This window comes from Monodelphis domestica, chromosome 3 (genome assembly GCF_027887165.1).
Source record: "Monodelphis domestica isolate mMonDom1 chromosome 3, mMonDom1.pri, whole genome shotgun sequence".
Classification (NCBI taxonomy): domain Eukaryota; kingdom Metazoa; phylum Chordata; class Mammalia; order Didelphimorphia; family Didelphidae; genus Monodelphis; species Monodelphis domestica.
In genome coordinates, this window is record NC_077229.1 from 96,559,805 (window position 1) to 96,572,216 (window position 12,412).

The following is a 12,412-nucleotide window of genomic DNA, read 5'->3' on the forward strand; positions in this document are numbered from 1 at the left end:
TGGGGCCGGGGCGGGCGGGCGGGCGGGGAGCGGGGACAAGCAGGGCCGGGGCCGGGGCTGGGCGGCGGCTACAGCTGCGGCTGGGGAGGAGCATAGCTATTTATTTTGGGAACCGCAGCTCCCCCTCCCCGGGGCCCCCCCGCCCCTAGCAGCCCAGAGCTAGCTGGGCAGAGCCGGGGGCGTCACCAACTCCCCCCGCTCCCCCCGACGCCGCCGCCCCCCCAACTCCATCTTCACGCTCTCGCCTCTCCCTCCTCCGCGGCCGCCGCCTCCCATCAGGGCTGGGCCTCCTGGATCGCTGCTGCCGCTGCTATCCTCGGTCCTCCCGATTATCCCCCAGTTTCCCAATCCCGCTTTGAGGGAGCGGCTGCCTCCGGAGTTAACAAGCGGTGAAGCTCAGGCCGCGGGCCTCGCATGGTGCCGGGGCCTCTGGGCTGACGGACGCCCGAATCCGGGCCCCCCAGAGCCGCCTCTAGCCAAAACCGCGCCCGCCGGACCCAGAAGAATGGTCACTGTAGGTATCCTCTATCTGCCGAGCGGCTCGTGAAGGGATGGGGTGGGGGGAGGGGGAGAGTATTTAGAGGATGATAGGGCATTTGGAGGAGGGAAGTGAAGAATGGGTCGATTTGCTGGGCGTCCACCTCCCCCCCCCCCCCCCCCATCGTGAGGCCAGGCTAGGTCCCCTCCCCCCTCCAGCCTGAGGATGCTGAAGCGCTGCGGATTCAGGAGCCTCATGGGCCTGGTGGGGGGAGGGTGAGAATGGGCCCGAGCGTTAGAAGGGTGAAGGGAGGGGGAAACGATGGGGGGGTGAGGAGGGGGATGGGAATGGAGGGCCCTAGGGAGAAAGGAATAGGACTCAACAGCCTGGGGATGGAGGGATGATGAAAATAGGGCCTGGATGGGAGAGGAAGATTGATATATAATAGAGTGGAGCTGAGGGTGGGGACCAGCCTGGAAAATTGGGGTCTGGGGAGGGATAGGGTTGGGCCCCTCGAGTCCGAGTGCAGGTTGTTGAGGGGGGTGGGAATCATCATGGGATGGAGATTTGGGAGGATGCTGTATAGGGATGGGCCAGGAGCCTTGGAGGAGGGGGGAGGTGACGAAGATAAGATGAGGATGGGGCCTCTGGGATGGGAAATGGATTTGGATCCAAGCTCCAGCTCCGGCGTTATGGGTTGGGGGGGGGGCGGTTAGGAGGGAAAGAGATGGATGAAGATGTGGGCCTAGATCCAATGGGAGTCTGCATCCTTGGGGGATGGGACCTGGGGAGATGGAGATGGAAAGATGGGGCCTGAATGGGGAAATTGGGCCGGGTGGGGCTGCGTTGCGCTGCGCAGGGCCCGGGGGAGCGGCGGCAGCAGCGACGGCAGACTCAGGGAGTGGGGCTCTGAGTGGGGGCGCTATTGCCGTCTGAGTGGGGGGGAGCGGGTGTGTCCAGGGACTGTCGTTACGTCGAGATTCTGGGGTCTTGGGCCCGGCGGGGGCTGGGGGGGGGGCGGCGTTTGTCCTCTGCCCGATCGACCTTGCGGCAGGAGGGGCGGGGGCCAGGAGGGTGGGAGGGGGGGCTGGGGGCGCTGTGCCCGCCCTGCTGGAATGCCGCGGGCCCGGCCCGAGACATCTCTTTGTTTCTCGGCTCTTCTCTCCACCGCCGCCGCCGTCTTGCGCGGACGCCTTCGCAGCCGCCTCGGGTTTGGGCGGGGAGGTGAAGGGGGGTGGGGTGAAGGAAAGAGCAGCCGGGAGAAGTAGCTCATGGGGTTGGGGGCTCCCATCCTCTTTCCAGGGGTGGCCACGAACCGAAGGTGGGGGTGGGGAATGGAGAGTGAGGGTCATCGATGCAGCAGGAGGAGGGGAGGGCTGCGGCAGGGGTAGAAACAGCTCAACTCCACGCCCCTTCAAGACCCTAAGATCCCGGCCCCGGGTCCCAAGCCTCACAGTTCAGGAGGGTCCCACGCACTAATGACCCCCAACACCCTTGAGGCCTCGAAGAGTCCCCAGCCACCAGCATAGGTTTTGGGGGCCCATAGGCCCCCAAACTCTTTAGAAGACCCAGTCCTGCAGACCGTAGCTACATCTGCCCCTCACCGGATTCAGGTTCTTTCAATGAAAAAGCCTAATCCTAGGCGCCCTCTTCTATCCCCAAATCCACCTGCCTTCCAGCCTCCGCCCCCCGCCCAGGGCGTGTCTGAAGGACACCCTCCTTTCTGCTCGCTCTTCATCCCCACCCCCCAGGACCTAGCGAGGCCAGTGACCGGCAGGGGGAGTGGCCTCAGATTGAGCTGAGAGCCCTGGGGCGCAGGGGTTCAGGCTCTGCCTTGGGGTGACCTTGAGCGGGCCCAGCAGTGGAGAGCGGGCGCGGGGGCTGCAGAAGGCGCTCGCGAGGCTGTGCTTCGGCCCCGCCCCACCAGACCCCACCCAACTAGACCCCACCCCACCCCACCGTGCCTCGCCCCGCCGGGCTGGGTCTGAAGATTTTCAGCATCTAGGGAGCTGGCCAGTTCCCGGGCTCTGAGCCCCACCCACACGGGCCCCGCCCACGCAGGCCACACCCACGCAGGCTCCGCCCCGAGCCCGCTGGGGTTGCAGGCCGCTCCCGCTAGAGTCCAGCAGACTGCCCCATCCCGCAAGTGATCCCTTGCCCGCAGCATTCTTTCTCTCGGCCTCGCTTTAGTACCCGGCCTCGCTGTCCGCCTTCCTTTGTTTCTGTGTTTTCCTCTTTCTGCCTCCGTCTCTCTCAGTCCCTATTTCTGGACCTGTTTCTCCATCCCTACCTCTGTCTTCTTCCCCTCCTTAGCCTCTGTTCTCCTCCCCCGTTTGCTCTGTCCTTGGTTCTGGCCTCCGCTCTGCCTTCTTTGTCCCGAGGGTCTCTCTGCCTCTGCCCTTCGCTTTGTCTCTGTCCCCATCCTTGCCTCTGTCCTGTCTGTCGCCCAGGGTCCCAGGTCCAGCGGGGAGGTCTTTTCCCTTGTCTCATTTTCTGTCCTTGTCTCGTCTGTCTCAGCCTTCTTTCCTGCTTGTCTCCTCCGCCATGTCTCTGTGCTTGCCCATGTCTATGCTTCCTTACCCACGCTTTCCTCTTCCCGGCTGTAGATGTTCTGTCTTGCTTTCCTCTGTGCCTGGTCTTCTCCCTGGCCATTCTCTACCTGACTCCGGGGGCGCCTCTCGCCGCGTAGTGTGCTACCCTGTGCACCCCGCCTCTCTCCTTGTTTCTTTCTGGCTCACCTTGTCTCCCTAAGATCTTTGGCCTGTGAGGAGGTTTTTCACTGATCTCCTATGGTGGGGATGAGCAGTTCTCCTGTTCTGGCTTGGACTAGCAATTCCCCTGCTTCTCTACAGGCCTGGAGATCTTGTATTCCTAGAAACTGGGAGGCCATATATATACTCCTAAGCCCCTGTCCTCCTCCATCTCCTCCACAGTGATCAAAGGGGCAAATAAATGAGTGTCCAGATCCCTAGAGAGCCAAGGACAACCCCCAGTCCAAGGCGCCTTTAAAGGGCTTCCCTTCCTAAGTAAACCAAGTGGCCTAATGCTATATAGGAACTTGGGGTTCCCAAATGGCAGGGACCCTACAATAGGGGGCATCTGGATTGTTGAAGCTCTCCCTAACCCCAGACACAGTTTTGTTGAGAGAAGGGTCAGGTGGGATGGATGGGGCAGAGCTTTGGAAAATTAAACTTGTGGAGAAGGTTTATATATTCCTGGCCTTTCTAAGGAATGTAGATCCTGAGATGGAGTGGCAGAGGGGGAAAAAGAAGGATAACTGCCATACCCTGAGAGTAAACTGAGGCAGGATTGAGGAGAGGGACAGAAACCTTAAAGCACAAATGTTAACTCGGGCTTCCTGATGCCCTCGCAAGAGCTCCAGGATCCCCTTTTCTCTAAGGCATAAAGGGATGGGGGAGCCTTAGGCCCGGTGGTGGCAGGCAGCCCTCGTGCCGCTGACGCCACCACTCAATGCCCCATTGTTGGGAGGAGGAGGGGCCCTGGGGTGGTGTGTGTTTGTATGTGTCTGTGTCTCTGTATTTGTCTTCCTGTGTCTGTTTCTGTGTCTCTGTGTGCTAGGAAATCTCTACCTCCCGTGCCTCAGGTGTGTCTCTTGCCCTGGGTCTGGAGAAATAGCTCCAGGATGACTAGCTCACTTAGCAAGTGCATATGTTTGGGGACTTGGCTCTATGGGGGAGCCCTTAGGATTTAGGTCATTTAGAATGGACACCTTAGAGATCATCTAGTCCCAAACCATTTTTTCTCAGTCACACCCACAGTACGAGACAAAAGTCCAGATTCCACTTGAGTACCCCCCCCAGTTCCTCCTAAGGAGGGAGGTGGGTAAGGGGGAGAGGCGTCTGCAGTATTGGGAGGATGGTCTCCCGGCTTGTGGGGAGGGGGGATAGTCAGCTGAGCTGGGCCTGGGGCAGCGAGGTGCTTTGACTTAGTCCAGTGAAGAATTTCCATGGCAACCAGCCCAGGCCTTCTCTCTGCAGTCCAAAGACAGGAAAGATAGGCGAGGCAGAAAGCAGGGGCTAAAGACTTCCCTGCTTTTACTTATGTATTTATTTTACCGAGAATGCCTCCCGACACTTTTCTGTCCTTTTCTCCACACCTACCTCTGTGTCTGTGGGCATCATCATCACCGTCCTTTGCCTTCCGAGTCAGATAGCTCTGGGGATGTCTGAGGCCATCTAGATCTCTGGGCGGCTCTTCCTATTTCTGTGTCTCTCTGGTCAGGATGTGGCTCTTCTCCCGGCAATGGAAGCCTCCCTCCCCCACCCCCACCCCCGACAGGGGCCATATGCCAGGCTGGACTGGCGCAGGCGGGGCAGGGAGGGGATGGATCCTGTCTTGATCTGATCCCCATTAGAGGCTTAGCCAGCTCAGTCCGGGATGAAATCGAAACTGATAATTCTCCGGGTTGGGGCGAGGTCAGTGGACTGGGATGTGCATCGGAAGGGAGTCTGGGAGCAAAGCATCCTCCCAGAGAGGGTCCAAACAGCCTCTCCCTGGCACTGGGCCCATACCGTGCAGAAGGCCAGGATGTGTTCAAGGCTGGGAGACTGGAAGGGCGGCATGTGTCTGTGTGTGTGCAGATTGGGGGCTTCCCACGTTGCTCTAGTGGGGCTTTATGTGCCTGTGCCCTGCGGGGCTGTGTCCACCTCTGGCCCCAAGGCCCCACTTGCTCTTGCCTGCTCTCCAAGCCCATGGGGCACTCCAGGTGGTCTTCTGGGCCCCGGGGCCCTGCGTCCCCCCTCCCACGGTCCCTCACCAGGCAGGGCTCCTTTTGTCTCCAGCAGATAATTAGCACCATGGAGACTCAGGTGTCCGGCGGCCCCCCCCCTACGGCCCTGCCCAATGGGCCGCTAGTCAGCACCAACGGAGCCACCGATGACAGCAAGACCAACCTCATTGTCAACTACCTGCCCCAGAACATGACGCAGGAGGAGTTCAAAAGCCTCTTCGGCAGCATTGGGGAGATCGAGTCCTGTAAGCTGGTTCGGGACAAGATCACAGGTGGGCGCCTCCCAAGGGAGCAAAGGCAGGCCTGGAGGAGGAGAGAACCGAAGTCAGCCTGGGTGGGGAGAGGGGAGCTCATGCTGGCCCGAGGGGTGAGGAGCCCCCCATCCCCCGAGGTCACAGGTGGGAGGGGAGCGAGGAGAAGGAACAGGCCATGGGGCTGAGGGCTGAGGGCCTGCTTCCAGGGTCCTGGGCTCAGGATGTGAGGGATCAGGGTCTGGGATTTGGAGACTGACTTTGGGATTGCTCAAATGGCATGAGAGAAGCCACGTGCTAAAGCCCTATACATCATGGGCCGCTGTTGTTAGAGTCCTCGGCCTCTGGCCACCGGCCACCCGGGCTTGAGCCTTGAGGCAGTGTGTCCCCTTCTGATGCCCCCCACTCCTTCCCTCCATTCCCCCCAGGGCAAAGCCTGGGCTATGGCTTCGTGAATTACGTGGACCCCAATGATGCGGACAAAGCCATCAATACCCTCAATGGCCTCAAGCTGCAGACCAAGACCATCAAGGTCAGCCCCCTGCGCTCGGCCTGCGCCCCCCCCCCCCATGGGGTCAGCCCCCTGTGCCCCAGGCAGGGCGGACAGAAGGCTGACCTGGGGTCAGGGATGGGGGAGGGGACGGGCTTGGCACTTTCCATGTTTTTGTCATGGAAATGGAGGGAGGGGCCCATCTGGTGCCTGAGCTGCCTAATTAGGGCTTGGTGGGGGGAAGGGGGATTAGTGACCACAGGCCCCGCCCCTCCCCCTTTGTCTGAGCCCGTGTGAGTTTTTGCTTCGGTGGGAGTGTGAGTGTGAGGATGTATGTGTGATTGAATGAGTGAGTACGTGTGTGTTTTGGGGGGGGGAGGGGGAGGATCACAGAAGCACCAGAGATGAGAAGGAACTATGTAGAGTGGGAGGCCCAGCTTCTGGACACCTGGGTTTCTGTTGATTCAGAAGAGAAGCAGGGTCAAACCTTGGGTCAGGACCCCCCACCCAGGGCTTTCCCTCTGTCCTTCCATCTCTCTTCAGGTCTGTTTCTGTTTCACTGACAATATGTCTCTGTCTCCTGGCCTAGTCTGTCTATGTCTCTCTTCTGTCTTTGTCTCCCTTTCCTCCCTCTCCCTCTCTCTTTCTATCCCTTTCCCTCCTCTTCTCTCTCTCTCCTTTTTCTCTTTCCTTCCTTCTCTCCCCCCTCCTCTTTCTCTTTCTCCCTCCCTCTTTCTCTCCAACCCTCCCTCTTTCCCTTCCTCCCTCTCCCTCCCCCTCTCCCTCTCTCTATCCCTTTCCCTCCCCTTCTCTCTCTCTCCCCCCTCCCACTTTTTCTCAAACCCTCCCTCCTTCCCTTCCTCTCTCTCCCTCTCCCCCCTTCTCTCTCATTTCCATATCTTTGTCTCTTTCTGTCCTGTCTGACTTTTTTTTTCCTGTCTCTGTGCCTTTCTCCTGATCCTGTCTCTGTGTCACTGTCTCTCTCTAACTAGAGGGGTCCCTAACAGGGAAATCTGGGTGGGGGGAAAGTTTCAGAGGTGGCTTCTCTACCCCTAGGGGGAGAGTAGAGTGTCTGCTCCAATTCTAGGCTCCCTCACTCCCCCCCCACCCATGGGAAACACAAGATGAAAGTCTGATTGGAGTTTCCATGGAAACTTAGTAGCATTTTGACTTGCCCCACCTTCCCCACTTTCCAGGGGGAAAAAAAAGGATTGCTCCTAGGAAATAGAGGTCTGAAGCCTACCTGGGCTCTGGATCTTTCTTTGACTTGCTGTGTGACTATAGGGAGGTCCCTTCTCCCCAGACTAGTTCTAACTTTCCCTATTGACAATGGGAAGGGAAGGGTGGTGGTGGGGGGTGGCTGGATAAATGAACTCTAAGCCAGGGGTCATACCCTCATTCCCACTGGCCCTGGATCCCGCATGGGTCCCTGATGCCCCCAGGTGTCCTACGCCCGGCCCAGCTCAGCCTCCATCAGAGATGCCAACCTGTATGTGAGTGGCCTCCCCAAGACCATGAGCCAGAAGGAAATGGAGCAACTCTTCTCCCAGTACGGGCGAATCATCACCTCCCGAATCCTCGTAGATCAGGTCACAGGTCAGCACAGCCATCCTGACTCATTTGGCCCAAGGGTGGGAGGGGGAAGAATCTATGGGAGTGGGGAAGATAATCAGAGAACCCTCTAAGATCTCACTGAGTCACAAAGATCAGATAAATAGGTCCAACCCCTTTATTTTACACAAGGGGAAACTGAGGTCTGAACTTGCCCAAAGTCATACTGCCAACTTACCTTTGGAACTGAACTTGATCTTAGGCTGTTTCCTCAGGACTCTTAGCCCTTGTTTGACATTGACTCATTCTGGCCAGGGAGGCTTTGAGGGTCAAATGCCTGGCAGGCAGCCCTGTGGTAGCCTGGTGAGGAAGATCACTGGGTTGGCACAAAACTAAGGGGATAAGGGAAGTGGAAAGAAAAAAGAGGGAGAAAGAAAGAAAGAAAAAAGCAAGAAGGAAGTGATTCTAGAGGGATGGGTTATGAGTCAGAGGCTTAGGGGCCCTACTTGATCATAAGGGGAGTAGCAGAACAAAGGGGGTTTGAATGCCAAGCTCTGGACTCTCATGCCAGAGCAAGGGCTCCTCCCCTATCTCCTGCTCGGGGCAGAACTGGTCGATGAGCTGCACTTTGCGGGGCATTGATTGAGGTATTGATCGGAGTCACTGATCTGCTACCTCGGGCACTGGGGGCCTTCTCTCTCTCTGTTTTCTCCTCTTTCATCCAGGTGCCCTTGGGCATAGGGCAGTGGGTGAGGGGGAAGGTGGAAAGAAGCTTCATTTTGTGTCCCTCCCCATACAGTCTGGTAAAAGAATCTCTGAGGTCATTTAACCTAACCGGTGTCTGAATAGGAACTTCCCACAAATGTAGTCATCTGGCTTCTACTTGAAGACTTACTCTAGAACTGTTCTCATTATTAGGAAGTTCTTTCTATACACCTATGTGACTCTCTTTGGTCTCTGCTTATTTTTCCTAGCCCTTCCCTCCGGGTCTGAGTAGATCCAATCTATTTTTTTTTCTTTCACATGGCAGCCCTTCAAATACTTATAAACAAATTCTTATATCCCTGCCCTGTTCTCTTCTCCCAATTCTTGGACCAATGGAAAAAATAGTATGTCTAAGCATCCTAAGTTACCTATATCCTCCCAGTTTGTCAGTCTTTCTTTCCTAATTTATGGTGCCCAGGACTGAAGACAGAGCTCCAGATCAAACTCCTCGTCCTGGTAGGATTGAGACAGAACCTAATACTCTGGACCCTGGAATAATAACAGCTCCCATTTGTAGAGCACTTTATCTACTTTATCTCATTTGACCGTCACCACCAGGCTCTGGAGAACAGGGACTATTATTATCTCTATTTTACAGATGAAAAAACAGACTCATAGAAGTTATAGGAGCCCCATTTTACACTGCTAGAAAGTAACAGAGATGGAATTTGAACTCAGGACTTGCTGATTCTAATTTTAATGCCCTAATAACTATTCCCTACTATCTCTACTATGAATGCATCTGTTTAACAGCACGTGAGATTTTTGGATCTCCATGTTAGACTGTTAACCAATATAGAGCTTTCTAATCCACCCAAATGCCAAGATCATATGCTTCTCCCTCTCTGTAATTGTGACTTGTCAGTTTTTTCAAGAGTAGGGCTTTTAAGTCCTAAAGGTCCCTACTAAAATTCATCTTGGGAGCATATTTTTAGAGCAGGAAGGTACCTCGGAGATCATCCAGTCCAATTCCCTAATTTTGCAGAGGAAGAAGCTTCCCAGAGAAGGGAAATGACTTGCTCAGAACTGAGAAAACATTGAATACGTAATGCTTGGCACACAGTAGGCATGTAATGGTTTATTGGTTCATTGATTGAGTGTGAGGCAAAGCTGGAAAGAAGTCATTCAGAGACAGATTGGAGAGGTTTGTTTTTGATCTTAAAAATCTTACCTTTTATTTTAGAATCGATACTAAGTATAAATTCCAAGATAGATGAATGGTAAGGACTAGGTAATGGGAGTTAAGTGACTTGCCCAGGGTCCCACAACTAGGAAGTGTCTGAGGCCAGATTTGAAACCAAGATCTCCCATCTCCAAGCCTAGCTTTCTATCCATTGAGCCACCCTGAAACTACATTGGTGGAAATCTTGAATTTTAGCCTAAAGAGTCAATGCTTTTTTCTTTCTTTTCTTTTCTTTTCTTTTCTTTTCCTTTCCTTTCCTTTCCTTTCCTTTCCTTTCCTTTCCTTTCCTTTCCTTTCCTTTCCTTTCTTTTCTTTTCTTTTCTTTTCTTTTCTTTTCTTTTCTTTTCTTTTCTTTTCTTTTCTTTTCTCTTCAACCCTTACCTTCCATCTCAAAATCAATACTATATATTAGTTCCAAGGCAGAAGGCTAGGCAGTGGGGGTTAAGTGACTTGCCCAAGGTTACACAGCTAGGAAGTGTTTGAGGCCATATTTGAACCCAGGACCTCCTGTCTCCAGGCCTGGCCCTCAATCCACTGAGCCATCCAGTTGCCCCCAGTGCTTTTCTTAACAGGCAATGAAGGGCTACAGGTTTTTTGAGTAGCAACATTTCATGAACAGAATAGTGGAATAGTTCATAAGAAGTTTCCTCCTACAACAATTTGAAAGATGGGCTTGATTGGGGAGAAACTTTAGGGAGAAAGTCAATGAAGGATCCAAATTCAGTGATCCCAAAGAGAGCGAAGACCTGGCTGAGCTCAAGTAAATCCAATGAAAGCACAAACAAGGAAAATGGAAGGAAGAAGAGATCATAGAAAGAGAATCAATAAGATTTTGTCAACTGATTAGAAATGGAGATCGATGGAGAGTGAAATATCATAGAGGACTCGGGTTTGGTGAATTCTGGAAGGTGGAGTCAGTGTCAATATGAAGGTTCCAAGTTGGTGGAGCAGGTTTTGAGGCATAAAAACAGTGATTATATACTCGTTCTGTCTCACAGTGTGTTAATGCTCTTGATTGATTTCGGCATTGTTGCCCAAATGTCTGATAAGCGTTCCATCTATGCCTTTGAGATCTCAGTTTTCGATAAAAATATTAAAGAGCCTAAGCTCAGGTTCCTGGCCTCTTTCCAGCTGGTCCTCAGTGCTCCAATCACTCTTTGAGTCTGGACATTGGATAATTTTTTAAAAATCCTCTTTATCCAGCCCTTATCTTTAGTTAGCCTTATTTACGACAAGCATTGTCTACTATTAACGTGCAGAGCATAGGAGTTGGGGGTTCAAATGCAAAAGTCAGGAGCTCATATTCTGCTGTAGGGATACACCCAGACAAATATAAGGGACGTACGTGTACGAAATAGGTGGTCTAGAGTTGGGGTGGCCACTAACACCTGGGGAAATGGAGAAAGATCTCCTGATAAAGGTGGCACCTGAAGAGAGACAAGAAGTTCCCAGAGTTGGAGAAAAAGGAATAGCATAGTCTAGGAAACAGCTAGGGCCAAGACTCTGGGCTGGGAAAGCGGCAAGTAGGCTAATTTGGTGGGAGCTTAGAGGGTATGATGGAGTGTAATCTGTAATCAGCCTGGAAAGATAAGCTGGACCCAGTTGTGTGAAAGGCTTTAGATGCCAAAGAGAAGAATTTGTATTTTATCCTCCAGGAATGGGGGAGCCACTGAGATTTTTTGAGCACTGTAATTACAAAGTCTGATCCGTACTTTAAACGGTACTGACTGATTTGTCAGCTGTGTAGAGGATTAGAGAGAGGAGAAGGAATGTAGGGAGACTCTACAGTCAGTAAATAATTGCAGTAATCTAGATGAGAGGAAATGAGGGCTTGATCATGGCAGCCATATAAATAGAGAAGGGGTTAGATGTGAGATGTTAAGAAGGCTGACACAAGGGGCAGTAGGTGACTCAGTGGATGGAGAGATAAGCCTGTATGTAGGAGATCCTGGGTTCAAATGTGATCTCAGACCCTTCCTAGCTTTGTGTCCCTGGGCAGGTCACTTATCCCCCATTGCCTAGCCCTTACTCCTTTTCTGTTTTGGAACTGATACTTAGTCTCAATTCTAAAAGCAAAAGTAAGGGGGCAGTTCTTTTCTTTTCTTTTTTAAAGAAGGCTAACAAGATTTGGCAATCAGCTGGCTCTGTGAAAATTCTAGTGAATGACACAGTAGTCAAGCACTTAGATGACTGGAAGGATAGTGGCGTCTTTTGAAAAACATGAGAGATTTGAGGTGGAGGGTGGGCTTAAGGGCAAATAGGATGTTTTAGACATGTTGAGTCTGAGAAGTCTGAGATGCCTGTGGGACATTAAGGTAGAGATGCCAATGACATTCTCCATTTTAGTCAGTCTAATAGCATTGTCAAAAAAGGAAAAGCAATTAGACTGCCCTGGATGAACCCATTCTTGGCTTTTAGTGACTGCTCCTTTCTATCTTAAGTACTCACAGACCTCCTTGGTAATAATTCATTCCGGAATCCTGCCAGGAATCAATGTTCAGCTTAATTAGACCTTGAGTTTGAAGACTCTAACCTTTTCTCTTTTTGAAAATCAAGATATTCCCTTCTCTCTCCAGTCCAATACATTTCCCACTCTCCATTTTTATTTTTTTAATTTAATTATCATGAATACCATTTGGTTTTATATTGCCCTGATTTCCAAATACATTTCTCCTCCCTCTCCGACCCAGGGACCCATCTCTCTTAACAAAGAATTAAAAAGATGTGTGCATGTGAGGGGTCTGTGGTGGGAAAAGCAGGTCAGCAAATATCAGTGGAGTCTGACAGTCTATGCAACATTCCACCCCCTTTGTTCTATGCCTTAGGGAACAAAAGCAGAAGGGAGTTGTATTTTCTTAATTCCTTTCTGGGACCAACCTTGGACATTATACAAGCTTAAGGTTTTCGTTAGTCATCCTCCTTCTTTCCATTGACATTGTTATAG

General features: G+C 52.7%; 1 protein-coding gene across 5 annotated transcripts in view; it reads left to right on the plus strand.

The window, feature by feature from the left end:
* ELAVL3 (ELAV like RNA binding protein 3) overlaps positions 1 to 12,412 on the plus strand; it is a 24,980-nt gene continuing 12,568 nt past the window's right edge. For 3 of the 5 annotated variants that reach the window (XM_056822706.1, XM_056822705.1, XM_056822708.1), the window contains exons 1-4: positions 1 to 514; positions 5,281 to 5,500; positions 5,908 to 6,011; positions 7,412 to 7,565. In XM_056822706.1, the coding sequence (XP_056678684.1) occupies positions 506 to 514; positions 5,281 to 5,500; positions 5,908 to 6,011; positions 7,412 to 7,565 (487 nt within the window). In that variant the 5' untranslated portion in view covers positions 1 to 505. The remainder of the gene's footprint in view (positions 515 to 5,280; positions 5,501 to 5,907; positions 6,012 to 7,411; positions 7,566 to 12,412) is intronic. The other 2 variants (XM_056822707.1, XM_056822709.1) reach the window with 1 other exon arrangement.